This window comes from Drosophila takahashii, chromosome 2L (assembly GCF_030179915.1).
Source record: "Drosophila takahashii strain IR98-3 E-12201 chromosome 2L, DtakHiC1v2, whole genome shotgun sequence".
NCBI lineage: Eukaryota > Metazoa > Arthropoda > Insecta > Diptera > Drosophilidae > Drosophila > Drosophila takahashii.
Window position 1 is genome coordinate 14,542,936 of NC_091678.1, and position 17,842 is coordinate 14,560,777.

The 17,842-nt window shown below is 43.9% G+C and overlaps 3 protein-coding genes across 4 annotated transcripts; 2 read left to right on the plus strand and 1 right to left on the minus strand.

Annotated features, from left to right (window-relative positions):
- Positions 1-709: 709 nt before the first annotated feature.
- gcm (glial cells missing) lies at positions 710-3,908 on the plus strand. The gene is made up of 4 exons (XM_017158173.3): positions 710-1,159; positions 1,230-2,867; positions 2,931-3,360; positions 3,418-3,908. Exons 1-2 carry the CDS (start codon positions 768-770, stop codon positions 2,332-2,334), a joined length of 1,497 nt encoding a protein of 498 aa, XP_017013662.2. The 5' UTR covers positions 710-767; the 3' UTR covers positions 2,335-2,867; positions 2,931-3,360; positions 3,418-3,908.
- Positions 3,909-6,226: 2,318 nt separating this feature from the next.
- Mtpalpha (monolysocardiolipin acyltransferase Mtpalpha) lies at positions 6,227-10,304 on the plus strand. Its single transcript, XM_017158215.3, has 5 exons — positions 6,227-6,456; positions 6,752-7,488; positions 7,855-7,995; positions 8,053-8,822; positions 9,460-10,304. The coding sequence occupies exons 1-5, from the start codon at positions 6,381-6,383 to the stop codon at positions 10,094-10,096; spliced, it is 2,361 nt and encodes a 786-aa protein (XP_017013704.2). The 5' UTR covers positions 6,227-6,380; the 3' UTR covers positions 10,097-10,304.
- Positions 10,300-16,066, minus strand: brwl (brickwall). 2 transcript variants are annotated; one of them, XM_044394913.2, is made up of 4 exons: positions 15,755-16,066; positions 12,533-12,822; positions 11,898-11,950; positions 10,300-11,835 (listed from the first exon to the last, which is right to left on the minus strand). In XM_044394913.2, the coding sequence occupies exons 2-4, from the start codon at positions 12,790-12,792 to the stop codon at positions 10,817-10,819; spliced, it is 1,332 nt and encodes a 443-aa protein (XP_044250848.1). In that variant the 5' UTR covers positions 12,793-12,822; positions 15,755-16,066; the 3' UTR covers positions 10,300-10,816. The 2 variants fall into 2 exon arrangements, with proteins under 2 accessions (XP_044250848.1, XP_070067756.1); XM_070211655.1 differs by lacking the exon at positions 15,755-16,066 and adding an exon at positions 14,347-14,422.
- Positions 16,067-17,842: the final 1,776 nt, after the last annotated feature.

Here is a 17,842-nt window from a genome sequence, read left to right on the forward strand (position 1 = left end):
TGTTTCGAGCCCTTGTTTGCCCTCCAACCATTTCACTTTGTTCCCCATTCCGATGGGCAACTCCAGTGAGAGAGTAAATAGGCCCGACCACTGGCATCTGCCAGCGACTGTCGCCAGGTGTACCCATCAGAACTCATGCCATCCAGCAGATCCCCATCTCTCATCCCCATCCCCATCTGTTATACCCATCCCCGATGTTGTAAACTTTTTTCTGAACTTAATTAGCTTTGACTGGGGCTCGGGGGCTATGTTCTTTGCCATCGAGTGCCCCAAACCCCTGGCTTTATATCGTACAATTACCCAGTGGAGCGCGTGCTGCAACCGCAGGTGCTAGAGCAGCACAGCACTCGATTCTCTTTTCAGCTCCCAGTTCCAGTTCCCCCTATTCCATTTCCATCTCCAGCTGCCGGTACTACCAATCAAACCTGCTCGGAAACTCTCTTCGCCTCTGCTCACTTCCAATTCCAAACTCGAGGGCCTCGGATAAAGCGGATAAAAAACTGGAAGTCGTCGAGCCAATGGGCAGGCCGCATTCGACTCGAGCAACCCTCGTGCGATTCGACCGCTGGCAACTTAACTGAGCTGCGCAGAGCGGGCCCAGTTAGTCAGCCTTGCGCAGTCGATGCGAACGGACGCGTCGCCTCTAGAGGAAAATATTAGTAGAAAAAGAAAAACCAGAGATAGGAAAAACTATAGGAAGGGAAAACGTGACCGCGTGTGAATAAAATTGAAAGAGAAAAAAAACTACATAACATAATAAATCAAAAATGGTCTTGAACGGCATGCCCATCAATATGCCTCTACCAGTTCCCATGCCCGTGCCCAGTCCTCCGGCCACCAAATCCCGATTGGCCCTCGACTGGGACATCAACGACTCCAAGATGCCGTCGGTGGGGGAGTTCGACGACTTCAGCGACTGGGCCAACGGACACTGCCGGCTCATCTACTCGATCCAGAGCGACGAGGCCAGGAAGCATGCCAGCGGTTGGGCCATGCGCAACACGAACAACCACAATGTGAACATCCTGAAGAAGAGCTGCCTGGGAGTGCTGCTCTGCAGTGCCAAGTGCAAGTTGCCCAACGGAGCCAGTGTTCATCTGAGGCCAGCCATTTGCGACAAGGCCAGAAGGAAGCAGCAGGGCAAACAGTGTCCCAATAGGTGGGTTTCCTTCTTCAGATTAGATCAAAAGAATATTTTAAACTAACTCTGTATTTAATTTTTAAAACAGAAATTGCAATGGGCGCTTGGAGATCCAGGCCTGCCGCGGCCACTGCGGCTATCCAGTCACCCACTTCTGGCGCCGGGACGGCAATGGCATCTACTTCCAGGCCAAGGGCACCCATGATCACCCGAGGCCCGAGGCCAAGGGATCCACGGAGGCCAGACGCCTGTTGGCCGGCGGAAGACGTGTCCGCAGCCTGGCCGTGATGTTGGCCAGGGAATCTGCCCTCAGCGACAAACTGAGCAGCCTTAGGCCCACGAAGCGACAGGCCAAGAGTCAGCCAACGCAGGAGAGCAAGCGCAGGAGGTTGGCTGGTGACCCCGAGGTGACCCCAACCGGCCAGGAACTAACACCACCAGCCGGCTATCTGCCCACAACGACATCGAACTTTGGTCAAACGCAGGGATCATATACGGGATCTACGGGTTCAGTGGCCAGTCAGTGGAACGGAGAGATCTACTATTCCGAACCGGAGGGATCGTCCTATGCCAATGGAATGTACGCCTACGATATGCTCCACTCGCCCCTCTCCGCGCACAGCTCCACGGGCAGTTATTACCAGGAGAACCTACCGCAGCAACTGCAACAGCAGCAGCAGCAGCAACAGTCGCATCCGCAACAGCAACATGCGGCAAACAACTACGATCAGCCTGCGATCGCCTCGAGCTTCCCCTGCGGAATGCCCCTCTACGAGAGCTGCGATGACACCTCCAGTTTGACCAGCAGTTCGGGTTACAGCTCCGAGGATTATGGGTATTTCAATGGATATTTGCCCAACGCGCTGGACGTGAGCAACGGAAGCCAGGGCCAGAATACCAGCCAGCATGGAAGTTTCTACACCACCAGCTCGGAGATCTTCAGTGTGTTCGAATCGACCCTAAACGGAGGAGCTACCAGCAATGCAGTGGATCTGCTCTATGACGAAGCCACAGCCTACCAGCAACAAGCTTCCACCAGCTTCCTGCCTCTCGCCAGTTATCCACAGGAGCCGCAGGATCAGCTGCAGTCCGCTGATTACTACTACAGCAATTCGGGAGTGGAGAACGGGTGGAACATCCAAATGGACTCGACCTATCACCCGAACACCACCACGAATCCCGTCTTCTGTTAGATGAGGGGAAATCGGGATAATGGATCTCTCACCGCAACTCCTATTACTGAGCCACTCAAGCGTTGTTCTAGTCCCTAGTTGATTTCCACTCATGTTCCCATTGCTTGTTGGTCCTATTATTATGTATGAAATATTGTATTGAACGTTTCTAGTTTGTTTCCCAGCTATTCCAAAGTTTTAGATATAAAACTTTAGCTATAAGAATAATACTTGTAACTTTAAACTGTAAGCGCATAGAGTCTTAAGTCATATTTCCCACCTATTTATGAATTTTTGTGTAGTAATAAATATTTTTTAAAAAACAAAAAACCAAAACAAAGTAACCTTTTTTGATTCGTGTCAGACTTTTGGAAGGGAGGCCGGAGTAATAGTCAGTATACTTTCTCTAGCGGCGGGAAAAACAACTATAGTTGTTCCGAAAATAAAACACCCACAGTTGTTGTGAAAAAATCTAGTAAAAATTTGTTGATCAACCAAACATTTTTAAAATGCCTCCTAGACGGGCTGCGAGCCAGAACCGAATGCCTTCATTGGTGAGTACTAGTATGTGGTAATGTGATTAACGCCACCAAAAACGCTTTAAAATTCTTGATTAGGCTCGTCAAACGGCTGCCATAATCAACAGTCGAGCTATGCAAAACTTTTTGAGCCGACAGAGATTTCAGATTTTACCTCGGCGAAGATCGACTCGCCGCACAGGGGTACTTGGGCCTAGGATAAATTCTTCTGCTTCTCGAAACCGGAGCAATTCTTCTGCTACTCGAAGCCGAGACAATTCTACTGCTAGTCAAGGCCAGGGAAATCCGCGCAGAAGGAGTCGTCGTCAAACGACTGCTCAGGCTCGAGCCCGTAGATCCCATTTAGCGGCGGAACTGCAGCAATTGGAAAGCAATCTATTTAGTGGAGTTCTGGATTTTAATATTTCTATAGATCCCAACGATGTGATCTCGGCTCTGGCTTTACTTCTCACATGGTGCAGATCGCCGAGTTCGCTGTCACTACAAAGTGCATCGGAAAATGGAAGCAGTAAGTTCCACTATTTACAATTTTCAAAAGTGAAATGAGGTAATAAACTTAATATAGTTCATTTCATTTTGAGATCAAATGAGGAAGTTACTGACTCTGCTGAAAATGCCAATGCTCAAGTTGCCAATGATCAAAATCCGCGTCAGGAAGATCGGGAAAGCAATGGAGATCTAGGTCCTGTAGATCAGGATTCCAATGAAAGTGCCGATGATAGTCTTCAACAGGTTGAAGATAACAATAATGAAAATCGACGTCCGGAGGTTCAGCATGAACATGGTGAGAATCAACGACAGGAAGTTCAGAACCACTTTGAAAATGCCTATGATCAAAGTGAGCACCAAGAAGATCGAGATGTCAATAATGAAAATTGCGAAAATATCTAAGAGTATGAAAACCAACCAAAAGAAATTACCAAATCTATCTAGGACCATTAAATCTACAAAGATAACATCGTTTGTACTTTGTAAGATTTTTAAAAAAATTTTCTAATGTGTTTCCCAAAATGTTGTTCTAAAAGGAAGTTAATAAATAATCAAATTTTCTAGAAATTTTAGTTTTGAGTTTACATTTCACAGTTTGCATAATTCAGGTGAGTACTATGATTTACCAGGAAATATGTAGCCTTAAAAGTTTTATCGTAAAAGATAAGAAATATTTGTCATTGTGCCCGTTTTGGTTTTTAAGTCTCTACCGAAGGGTATTTAAAATTAAATTTAAAATTCAATTTTCCACCGGCAATCAAATCAAGGGTCGATTAAAGGGCTTACCTCCTGTCAGAGGCCACTCAAACATTTGGATATTGTTTCTGCATTTTTTTTAAACCGATTATAAATAATTAAAAATATAAAAAAAGGTCGCTGCAGGGAAGGGGTTGCGAGAGGATTTCGGCAAGGAGTACTCGACCCTAATGGGGGTTTGCGAGCGACCATAAACAAAACGCCCATTAGTTGTCATGTCGGATGGGAAGTGTGCCGCTGACGCGTGCGACCTTCAAGGATATTCGCACACTCGGAGAGCCGAAAGCTAAAATGAGGAATGACTTTGTTTCAAACGATATTTGCATATATAATTCGAACCCTTGGCTAAATGAAAACATTTAAAATGTTTTGATTTCATTTATGTTAATATCCAGCCATAAATCACAACAGAGCGTGTGCTTCCTGTCGAGCCAGCCTCCGTTCGTCCTGCGACAATATTTGTCCTTGCTGTTTGATTAGCCCCTAACCCGAACCCTCGCATGCAAATGAGAACTCTTTGGAGTCGCTGACTCTGCTGCTCTTTTTCTGTTATCCTTGGGTGCTGTGAGGGGAGGAAGCCGAGATCACAAAGGTATTATGCAAATTTACTGATGCTGATCCCATTGTTGCCGGTGTAATTCAATATTCGCGTGAATTAATGTGCGAATCCTTTGGCTGAGGTTTCGCAAATTCACATTTGCAATTCCAGAAACTAATTTCAAATGCAAATACGGTTCGGTGCCAATTTGTTAATGCAGATTTTCGCACACTAATGAAGGCAATAGAGGTCTCAATTTAGGATTCGATTTCTTATAAAAGATGGTTTTATAACGAAATTTTGGTGGGATGATTATGTTTATTATGAAATTATGGGAAAATATATAAAATAAGTCTAAAACCATAATTATCTTAGTTTTAAAGTTTAAACAAAAAAGTTTAAGAAAGAATTTCTGAAACTTCATAAATGTTATTAAATAGGATTTCATATATAGGTTTCAATCGAACTGCTATGTCCATGTATGAATTTCGTGAAAAGTATTCCTCTGGCTATTCTTCCGCTTTTGATAAGCCCGCTGTTTGGAAAGGTCAGGTCAGACAGTCACTCACTCAGCCGTCTACCAGCATTTGACTGACAGACTTTTGCAGTTGACATTAACCGACAAACTCGAGTGTGACTTTTTTGACTCCTCGCACATCAGAGGCGGATCGGCCTAGAAATCAAAACCGCAGCTGCAGATTCGGCGAAAAACGATTAACTATTTATTTTATAGTACATGCCACATAAAACGCCTGCGTCAAAGGCCACAAAGGCGTGTTGCCACAATAAAGCGCATGGCAATGTGGCGAAATCTCATCCGAACCTATTTAGGAGTGGCCACTTGAAAGGACAATAGTATCGAAGCAAATGAGGCGCGCTTAATGCGGCTTCAATGAGTCCTGGATACGAGGAAGCGACCTGAAAAATGCGAGTGACATGCGTGTCCCGCAAATTGTGAGGCCTGTTAATGGTCCAAGGTAAGGCGGGGTGGGTCAGCGTGACAAATTCACGAAAACAATGTCAGTGAAAAAAATCGTATAAGTCGGCTTCGATATTAAAAAATTTAATCTATGTTTAATTCCATTATATCGTTTTCTTCTATTAAAAATTCAATTACAAGTTTCAGGTAAGGGGAATAAAGTTTATTACTGATGAGTAATGATTGTGATGTGATTTTTTAAATAAATATCTTTTAAAAAAAATGGTTAAAATCCTCAGGAGTGTATTTTAAGGATTAACAGATCTACTTTCCTGGCGAGGTTCGTCACTACGTGGATTGCCGTCCACAGTGATACACTAGCGCCATCTAGTTTTTAAAAGTCTGCTTCAAGCGACACCAGTGGACGTTTTCTGATATTTTGCAGCCCTGGAATTTTTTTAAATTCAACGGTAATACTTTTAACAAAATTGAGATATAAATGATATAAAATAAATTTAATAAAACAGAAAGAAATTATAATATAGGATAGTGTTATGATATATATTAATCCACCGTTTCTTTAAAATTGTTGATATGACTAAAACATCGATTGCCGCCAAGAAACATCGATGTTTCTAAAAAATGGTAAAACATCGATACATCGATGTTTTCATCGTTAATGTGCAACAAGTCGAATTGCCGCATCGTTTTTTATAGCGAATCGCGAACACATAACTAACGGTGCAAGACCAAAGTTCGATTCGTTAAACATTAGACATCTATATTAGTAAGCGAAAAGTGAAAAACCCCGAAGAATCGAACTGAGATGTCGGCGACGAGATTTCTGAGTGCCGTTGGCCAAATTTCGCGACAGCAATTGCTGCAGAATAAGTGCACGAGAGGTGGGTAAATTGGTGGTTCTTCAGTGAAAAGGAAAGGGAAAGTAGAGATTGCGGCTAATAATAATGCCGGAGTGGAATTTGGCCCCATGGAAGAGGGCACTACTAGCGGTATCTCACTCTCTAGTTTTTTTTTGATGAGCCTCCCCCGATGCCGCATAACTGGACTTTGCACTTTGTACTCACTCTCTCTCTTGACGCAGAGCTTCTGTCTCTCGCTTTCTGTTTTCCGATTTCTGATTTCCGATTTCGAGTAGTGCCGTGAGATAATACTAACCGATCTCTTAACCCCACGCAGCCCTGCCCATTTCGGCCCACCTCCTCCAGAGCCGCCGCCTGATGTCCACGAATCCCGCCCCGGTGGTGGCCAGTGCCAACAAGCACCTCCACACCAAGGTGGTCAACGGGGTGCTGGTGATCAAGATCGACTCGCCCAATGCCAAGGTCAATTCCCTGGGCGCCGAGGTGAGCGACGAGTTCGAGCGCGTCATCAAGGACCTGGAGACGAACCCGTCGGTCAGTTCGGCCGTCCTGATCTCGGGCAAACCGGGCTGCTTCGTGGCCGGCGCCGATATCGGGATGCTGGAGGCCTGCCAGACGGCCGAGGAGGCCACCCTGATCTCGCACGGCGCCCAGCTGATGTTCGACCGCATGGAGCGCAGCAAGAAGCCCATTGTGGCCGCCATCAGTGGCGTCTGTCTGGGCGGCGGACTGGAACTGGCCCTGGCCTGCCACTACCGCATCGCCACCAAGGACAGCAAAACCAAGCTGGGTCTGCCCGAGGTCATGCTGGGCCTCCTGCCCGGCGGCGGCGGCACTGTGCGCCTGCCCAAGCTCACCTCCGTGCCCACGGCTCTGGATCTGGAGCTCACCGGCAAGCAGGTGCGCGCCGATCGCGCCAAGCGACTGGGCATCGTGGATCTGCTGGTCGAACCCCTGGGCCCCGGACTCCAGCCTGCCGAGCAGAACACCATCGAGTACCTGGAGAAGACCGCCGTGCAGGTGGCCAGCGATCTAGCCAGCGGCAAACTTCGTGTAAGCTTATTTATCATGAAATATTTACACATTGCATCTTCGAATTTCAAAGATTCAGTTGTATTATGTACACAGAAAAAAAAATGGTAATGGTCAATTTGATATTTTTTAAAGATCAAGTTATTCATATCATTTTGATGTGAATAAAGATTATGTTCATCTTTTTTTATATTATTTGCTCCAAAAATACTAAATATGGTATTTTTATGATATGATAAAATATCATGTTGATATGTTTGAATCTTAAATTTGATTGAAATAAGGTAGAAATAACCCTATTTCATAACGGTTTTTTTCTGTGTACTCTCATTTGTTTGTACCGAACTCGATATATTCATATTTATATTTTATTTATTTTACCCCCAGGTAAATCGCGAAAAAAGCGGTCTGGTCAACAAGATCCAGTCCTTTGTGATGGACACCGACTTTGTGAAGAACAAGATCTTCGACACTGCCAGGAAGCAGGTGCTGAGGGCCTCCAATGGCCTCTATCCCGCTCCCCTGAAGGTTAGTTATTGGACAAACCATTCCTTTACCATACCTATAACTTCTATGTCCAAATAGATCCTCGATGTGATCCGCGCTGGCGTGGACAAGGGAATCGATGCTGGTTACGAGGCGGAACGCAAGGGCTTTGGCGAGCTGTCGGCCACGCCCGAGTCCAAGGGCCTGATTGCCCTCTTCCGTGGCCAAACGGAGTGCAAGAAGAACCGATTTGGCAAGCCAGAGCGTCCGGTCAAGACCGTGGGTGTTTTGGGAGCTGGTCTGATGGGCGCCGGCATTGTTCAGGTCTCCGTCGACAAGGGCTACCAGGTGGTGATGAAGGATGCCACCGATGCGGGTCTGGGTCGTGGCATTGGGCAGGTGCAGAAGGGTCTGGAAACGGCTGTGAAGCGAAAGCGCATCTCTGGACTGGAGCGCGATCAGACGCTGGCCAATCTGCGTCCCACTCTCGATTACAGCGACTTCAAGAACGCCGACATAATCATCGAAGCTGTGTTCGAGGACATCAAGGTGAAGCACCGCGTCATCAAGGAGCTGGAGGCAGTTGTGCCCGAGCACTGCGTCATTGCCACCAACACCAGCGCCATTCCCATCACCAAGATCGCAGCGGGTAGCTCGCGACCCGAGAAGGTGGTCGGCATGCACTACTTCTCGCCCGTGGACAAGATGCAGCTGCTGGAGATCATCACGCATCCAGGCACCTCCAAGGACACCGTGGCTCAGGCTGTGGCCGTCGGTCTCAAGCAGGGCAAGGTCGTCATCACTGTGGGCGATGGACCTGGATTCTATACCACCCGCATCCTCTCCACTTTGCTGTCGGAGGCTATAAGGTTGGTTCAGTTTAAGGGGGGAGATACATATAAAACTGTAATTTTTTCCAGTTTTTCGTGATTTTTTTTAACCAATTAGGAATTCCTAAGGGATTTACATTGTTCTTATATAACTTTAACCAATTTTTATTTTGTTTTTATCCTTCAAAATGGCAGACGTGGGATTTTTTTTGTCAGGCTATTTAAAAAAAAAAGTAGGCCAGCTGCGGATCGTTCACAGGTCGCTGTGTGGATCCGATTTTTATGAAACCAAGTTTATTTTGTTAAGAAATAATGTAGAACTAATAATGTAACTTACATAGAATATCTCAAAAACTGTGGTTGTGGCACTATTTCAAAGTCAAAAATCTATTTTTTTCATAATTTTTTTGTTGTTTTTGGCAGACAGTGGGCAATTTTATTGCAAACTTTTCTGATGATTTTATTTAAATTTTTATTTTATTTAAAGTAATGAAATAAGTATAAGTTCCAAAATAGATCGAATTTCTTCGTGAAACTCTCATGACACATTTTTAAAAAGTTATTCTACCAATTTAATTTAAAATAAAAATTGAATTTTTATTTTTTCTATATGTAACTTCCCCCTTATAATAACTATTTTCGCAATTGCTTTAAAATAAATTCTCATTCCTTTTAGACTGCTGCAGGAGGGCGTGGACCCCAAGGATCTGGACCAGTACACAAAGAAGTTTGGTTTCCCCGTGGGCGCCGCCACCCTTGCCGATGAGGTTGGCATCGATGTGGGTTCCCACATTGCCGTGGACTTGGCCAAGGCATTCGGCGAACGCTTCAGCGGTGGCAATTTGGAGGTGATGAACGATCTGGTGCTGGCCGGTTTCCTGGGACGCAAATCCGGAAAGGGCATCTTCCTGTACGACGGCCAGAAGAGGGGCACTCGTCCGGTGAACAACGACGCCGTGGAGATCGTGAAGCAGAAGTACGGTCTGGTCTCGAAGGGAGCCAATACGCCCGAGGATCTGACGCTGCGAATGGTGTCGCGTTTCATCAACGAGGCTGTGCTGTGTCTGGAGGAGAAGATCCTGGACAGTCCGCTGGAGGGCGATGTGGGCGCCGTTTTCGGACTGGGCTTCCCGCCATTCTCCGGCGGTCCCTTCCGTTGGGTCGACCAGTACGGAGCTGGCAAGCTGGTCAGCAAGATGCAGTCCTATGCCGAGCTGTACGGAGCTCCCTTCAAGCCCGCCCAGACTCTGCTCGACATGGCCAAGGACCCGGCGAAGAAGTTCTACCCCAAGACTGGCTCCTCGAAGCTGTAGATCCGATCCAATCCGATCCGCAGCCTCCGATGTAGCCGCCAACGAAATTTAGCTTTTAGTGCGAAGACAGGGACAAGGTGTGTCCTTGTGCATTTCTCTCAGAAAGGAGAGCATCCGCTCAATTGAAAGTGGGGCAAGGCCCTGCGAAGAACACCCTCTGTTGAAGTTGTCGAGATTTAAATTAAAGTTTACCATGTAATTTTCCATACTCTCACTTGTTTATTATTTCACACAGCAGTTTGATTTCCAACCTTTACCTCTCTTTGTTTGACTTAAATGGGAGTAGCTTTGTACATCGATTTTATAGTTTAAGCTTAAGCAGCAGCATATTTACAGAGTTCTTAAACCTAGATATTTTAGCTCTATAAGAAGCTGCCGACACTGCTTCATATAGAGCTTAATGGCTTATCAGGAGACCTTATGAATTCGGTTTCATTGAAATGTGTTTGATTTCAATTTAGGCAGAGCCGTTTTTTGGAGAATTCTTGAAAAATTCTGTCTATATTGAAATGAAACAAACATCTTGAACGAAAAATTAGTCTATCCCATTTACTTACTCAACAGATTGAGCGCACACAACACATGAACAGTGAGCAGACTGAAGTTGACTTGGACACCGATTAGTAGCCACTCCAACTGCAGTTCCACATTAAGTTTCTATCTTAACTTATCGTATTTCTAGTTAAGGATTAGTGACTTTCCGTTCCTCCAACCTCGCCTTCATTGCTTTCGCCAATCGCGTCCAGAGCTGCGCCTTTGATGCTTCACCGATCCCCCATTGCTGCTTCCTCCACTGCCATTGACCACTCCTCCTCCTCCGCCGTTGCAGTGCTCCGGGGCGGGATAACGAGTTACCACGTCGTCGATCAGTTCCAGGATGCCAATCTTGAACTTGCGACGCTGCTGGGGAGTAAGAGCCGCCAGATCTGGCAGGATGCTGCGAAAGAACTCCATGTCCGCCAGTTCCGATGAACTCAGTCCGCCATAGAAACCACCCGAATTTGTCAACGTGCTGGTGGCCTCGCATTCCGTCTTGATTCTTTTGGTGCTGCCCGGTTCGAAGGAAGGATGATGATCCATCGCCAGGGTCAGAGGATGTGGATGCGAGTGCGAGTGCGGGTGGTAGTGCAGGGGCGGTGGTGTTCCATGTCCGCCATCATTGTACATCAGTTGCGAACCAGTCTCGGCCAGCTGCACATCCGGAATGAAGTTCTTCATGCTATCCGCACTGGCCGTTTCGCTCCTGGCGGGCGAATCACCTCCTCCTCCGCCGCCCCTCTGAAGGGCGGAACTGTGGGTGGGCGTGGACGGAGGACGCTTCAGACCCAGGGTGTTGGTCACTGCCGGATCGAAGGCATCGATGGTCTCCTCGTCGTCCTTCTCCGATATCGAGTACTTGAGCTCAAGGACCTCCTCGCCGTTATTGCTGATATTGTTGTTATTATTATTATTATTGATGTTGCTGCTGGCGCAATATTTGTGCTCCTCGTGCGCATGGATGGCTGGGTGGAGAAGATATGGCTGGTGGTGCTGCAGGTGTTGCTGAGACATCTGGTACAGCGTGGCCAGGCTATTGTTGCCCTCCAGGGAATTTCGACTGGACTTGAGGAAGGGCAGCAGGAAGGCCATGTGCTCGGTCAGGTAGTACGGCTTGTGCTGCGGCTCCGATCCGGATTGCTGCTTTATGTAGCGGGACAGGCAGGCGCGTAGGTTCCGCCATCGCTCCTTGCAGTGGATTACTAAAGCGGGAGGAGATAGTTCCTTCAATAAATATGTTTTTTTAAGCCCGATTTCAGCTTACCACTTTCACGCGTCTCCTTCGATATAAGAACCCAAGCCTTCTCCTGGTTGTCCCTGTAAATACAGAGTTTTAATTAGTTTAGTAAAACGTTTATTTTATAACTTCACACCCAAAAAAAATCGATATGAAACGTAGATCGATTTTACTTTATTTTAGATAAATTTTAATTTTATATGCGGCCAGGTAAATTTAACCTGGTCAAAAAAAGTATTTCATGTAAAAACGATATGGGTTTTGCATGATCATATCGATTTTACGGGAACATGCTTTTGTTTGTGTGCAAGTACATTTCGAAATTCATTATAAATCGAAAAGCTTTATTTTAATCTATAGTAATTGTAATTGTAATCTGTAATGTCTATTTCTGTAACAGATTAGTGTCACAATCACTAGATCTACTTAGACTTTAAGCTTGAGGGGTGTGATTCTTTGGAAATTCCTCAATTGATTATCATTAAACATCACACATTTCTCGTTTTTTAATGTTCTAGTATTTCTCGAGTAACTATTGTAGGTGTGATTCCTTGGAAATTCCTAAATTTATTGCGCATTTCTCGTTTTATTTTTAATGTTTTATCAACTAAGGAATAATAATGAGATGGTAACTACCACAATCTCTGAGATTTCTCTCTCACCTGTTGCGGTATTCCGGCACCTTCTTGTCGTAGAGACATTTGTGGGTGCGCACCAGGTTGACAAAGCGGATGTTGAAGTCCTCGTCCGCCTGCATCACTCGGTTCGTGGATCCAATGGTGGCTCCTGCGGTTCCGGATCCCGATCCTGTTGGACTGTGCTGGCTGTAGGTGGTGTTGCTGGCGGTGGTTCGCTCCTCGCGGTCGTTGTTGTGGTTATTGTTGCTGTTCGTGTTGCTAGAGCTCCGCGTTGAGGTTGTCATATTCGATGGTGGTTTCGTCCCTCACGCAGTCTGTAATAAATAGATTTTAAAACAAGAGAGAACGCTATAGTCGGGTTGTTGTCCCGACTATCTAATACCCGTCACTCAGCTAAAGGGAGTGCGAACGCTGTGTCGGGTTGGTGTCCCGACTAATAATCGTTACTCAGCTAAAGGGAGTGCGAGGGAGATAGATATATAATTTTTGATTGCGTATAACTTTTTAATGAATGGTCCGATTTGAAAAATGTCTTCTACATTTCGATAGGTATAAATATACACAACAAAATTGCATTTATACTTCTCGGAAATCTTTAAAGATGTGGGCCCATTTTAAAATCGTTAGTGGGCGATTGTGGGCGTTAGAGGGGGCGTGGCGCTCGGCTAAAATAAACTTGCGCTGCGTAGGAAGCCAAAGAATATGTGTGGGAAATCTCAACCTTCTAGCTTTTGTAGTTTCTGAGATCTCAGCGTTCATACAGACGGACAGACGGACAGACGGACAGACGGACAGACGGACAGACGGACATGGCTAGATCGACTCGGCTAGTGACCCTGATCAAGAATATATATACTTTATGGGGTCGGAAACGCTTCCTTCTAGCTGTTACATACTTTTGCACGAATCTAGTATACCCTTTTACTCTACGAGTAACGGGTATAAATATGTAATTAAGATAACCCTTCAATTTCGAGACTTTCAGAAGAGTAACATTTATATTTGGCTGAGAAATAGAAACTTGGGATTTTGTTGGCTATAGCCACTCCAATATTTGATTTTTAGACTTTCCTATCCATATTCCTATTTATTTACGAGCTGGCAAACAAAGAGCATTCTCTTCGACTCTTTTCTGTTTTCTGTTTTTTTTTTAGCTTTTTGTTCTGGGGTTTTGTGTTCGGTTTCTTTTCGTTTTGTCGTGTTATTTGTTTGTGTTGGTTTCGGCGCTGTTCTGATCTGTTTCTGTTGCTGTTGCTGCTGTCTCAGCAAACGACGAATAGAGCTTTTCGCTCATATATATTTCGTGAAACTTAATAAAACATTGCGGCCGACTTTGTTGTATTTGTAGCCTTTGTAGTTGTAGTTGCCATCATTTTCAGTACAGTTTTGCGAGCTGGAAAGCGGCGAGAAAACGTGCGACATTGCCATGTTGTTGACAACGGCGGAACGACGACAGCAACTTTGTTTACTTTTCATATTATTATAGCCACAGCAGCAACAATGGCAGCGGCCATAAAAATAACAGGCAATTTGGCTGTTTGTGCTTCATGTTTTTGTTTTTGTTGTCGCCGAAAGCTGAAAGCTCTGGCCTGGCTCACTGATAACAGCAACAACAGGCGAAACAACAGCAGCGACAACGGCAACGGCAACACATTGCAGCAGCAACACATTGCAATGTTGTGTTGCAATATCCGAAAACATGTTGGCCAAATGCATTGAATAGTCACGAATGTGTGTGCGCGAGTACCCACTGCACTCACTCGCTCACTCACTCATTCGCGAAACGATTCGCTCTCGCACCTGCGACTACCTGTTTCGATTCTAATCAGCCCACTCACCTGTCCACTCACTCTGCCACCACCCCCTCCCCCTCAGCCACCCCTCACATCGCGGCGACACTCTTGGGCCGCTCTTAAATCTCTAACAGTTTTCCCGCCACTTTCAGCACCTTGCTAGGCCCACCAGTTCTTTTGCACAGCGAAAAACGTGCGCACAGTGGGATGGAACTAAGCGAAGAAGGAGGTTCTATTTTAAACAGCACATGTTTTTTAAGTCAAACCAATGATAAGTAAAAAAAAATAGGTCCTTAATCACTTGGAAAATGTTTTAAAATGTTATTTAACATATAATTGGGTGGTGATGTAAAAACTTTTTTTTCGGAATAATTTTTTTTTCATAAAAATAACGAAGATTAAAAAAAACCCCACATTTCAAAAAGAATATTTTAAGAAATTAGGTTTAAAAGTCCTGACATACTCCATGACGTCAGTTCGAAACATCTCAGATTATTGATTATGCATAGTAGATTAACGTATAAGATGCATTGAGGAAGATGGGAAGTAGTGAGGTTTTAATCTTTTATAGCTTAGGCTAATCAGTAACATATTTTTATTGCAGTTACACAAAGCACATTTTTTAATGCCTGTATAAAAAAACTATGAAAATTAATATTTATGAGCCATTTTAAGACATTTTCGTCCCACTGTTCGCTCACAGCATTGTTGTGTTGTTTGGCCAGTCATCATTATTATCAACGAACATCATTATCAAGGCGAACGTTGTTCGCGTGTTTTGGTTCTACCCGTTGTTGTTTTTGTTAATGTTATTGTTGGATTGTTATGTACAATGTGGGCGGGGAAATGGGAAGGCGCTGAAACCGAGCAAGCCGAGCAGAAAAACAACTAACCTGGCTGTGGCAATATTTATTGTATTACGTCTATTTAACATAAACATTTCAGCATGAGCCTTTCGATGTGTGTTTGTACTTATTCTTGAAGAAATGTTCATGTTTATATATTAGCAACGGGGCACAAAAAAAAAGTACAGCTACCGCCCGAGCAACGTACAAAATCGAAACACACAAAAACAGCAAAACACAAAAACCCAACCAAAAACAACAGCAAAAAAAAAATGAAAAAAAAAAGAAATATATTTCTAAAGCTAACAAAACACACAGAAAACTTGCAGAAATCCCCGGCGCGCTCTTTGTTTCCCCCTCCAACAAATATACATATATTGTATATTGCTCCGTGGCCCAATGACAACAACAACAGCAACAAAAGCAATAACTTTGTTAGATAGAGCAACAACAACAGCAACAACAATAGACACACTGATACACAGACAATCGCATACAAGGAAACAATATGGCATATAGAATTTTTCTTGCTACTGCTTATCGGGGTATTATTTGTTGCTGTTGCTGTTGTTCTAACTTGCGATGTTGTGCGTAGAAGATTTCTTTACCTTTTCGTACTTTGTTTTTGTCGTTTCTGACAGGGCTGTTGATCTCGAAAACTCCTGGCTCGAAGGCGATTTAGAAATACCAGCTCCTGGCTAGCAGCGATTTCAAAACGCAACACACTCGGCGCACAAATAAAACGGCGCCAAAAATATTTTTGTTGCTGCTGCAACGGACCGACTGACGTAACGTTCAAAAATGTTGAATTCAAAAACTCGTGGTCGGCGGTGCACGGTGCTCGGGAATTGGCGGCGGACTGTTGGATTGTTGGCAATGTCGTATGTTTCGCGTTCCAAGCGACGAAGGCGACTAAGCACACAGAGCGACGGGCACAGACACAGGCACAAATGCGACTGCCAGCCAGCAGATACGAGAGCGAGCGGTGCACAGAGAGAAAAACATGCTTGGTTGGTAAGTTAATTTCAAGAAATTATATATTACTTTGGTCCAGGTAGCAGGTAAAAAATATTAAAATTAAAATTGGAGTATAAATGATCATAAATCTAAATAATTTCTTTAATAAATATTATAATTTCTTTATTATTCGGTAACAATTCAGACATACTAGAGAGCAAAACCTTATCTACACCCAAAATAAATATTCGCTCTTAAATAATAATAACAAAAATAAATAAATAACCTCTAAAATCCAATAACGGACCACAAAAATTCGAAATATATCGATTATTGTCGAACATGAGCTAGAAAAAATGGTCAAATTATAAAGAGAATTGTTTCAAAATAATTCAAATGAACTACTATAGAGTAATTTTTTTGAAAATGTAGATATCTCTTTCAAATTTAACGAACAATTTTTTTGAGTAAGGGTCAAATATTTATTTGATAAAAAAAAAGTAATAAAAAAAAATTTTTTTTAATTTTTTAAAATAAAAAATTTTTTTTAATTTTTTATAAATGATTTTGCGTGAATAAATCTGCGCCTGATCTTCTTGATGTTTTTTTAAGTGTGCACCCAGTATCTATCGGCTACGTAGAACACTGAAGCAACAACACGACACGAGCGGACGGCGAGCAAACAGAGAACAACGCACAAAACCCCGCTCTCCGCCGAACACACAGATACCCACACGGACACACACCAATGCAACAATACAAACACACATGTACAGCTGGCGTTGAGCAGCAGGCAACTTTTTATTGTTGTTGCTGCCAACGAACAACAAATAAGACAAACAATGCACACACACACGCCGAGTGTTTTTGAGTCAGAGAAACGGCAACTGCGCGGTACGAAATGCAAAGATACAGATGCAAAGGGGGTGGTCTGAGGGGAGGGGGAGGGAAACGGCACAGACCAACAAAAATTGTTGCACCGTGAACCGAATGTTGCTTGTCGACGAAAAGTCACCCCGAAAGGATCGCACTAAGGATTACTCAAGGGTACCTGCCAGACTGAATTGAACGCAGCAAAGAGTTTTCTTTAAAATCGAATTTTAAAAATATGGCTCTGATTTAAAATGTATTAAAATATTTATTCTGAGAGCAAAGAATGATGTAATATTTTAAAAAATATTTTAGACACGTTATTTTACATTTTAAATATATTCATACATAATTTCAGCATTCTTATTATTTATTGTTTTTTTAATATTAATTCTAAAAATCTTAAACAAATGTCTTTATAGATATTTTCATGAACAAGTGGCCGTTGCACCTGGTAATTCCACTCTTTTTCCGCATCTTTTAATTCTATTTTTCCAAACTGTAATCCCTGACTGAAAAAAAAACAAACCGTCAATAAACCCAAAACCGTTTTACCTGGAAATTTACCTGCAATTTAGCAACGATCTTCGTTCCAGTGTGCGACTGCTTCTTCTTCTTTTTCGCTCTAACTCTCAGGAAACATTGAAACAACAACAGTTGCTTACTCAGCCTCACATACACATGCACCCCACCGCTCTCGCAACAGCTGCCGCTCTCGAAACCAACGACAAGGCGAGCAAACAAAAATCATTTTGTTGTTGCACAAAAAGCTCAAGGAATTTGCTGCCGACGTTATATTTGTTTTTCAGTTCGTATTTCCAACAAGCTTTCCAACAGAATTTGTTTACCTTTTTAAATTTATTAGGCGA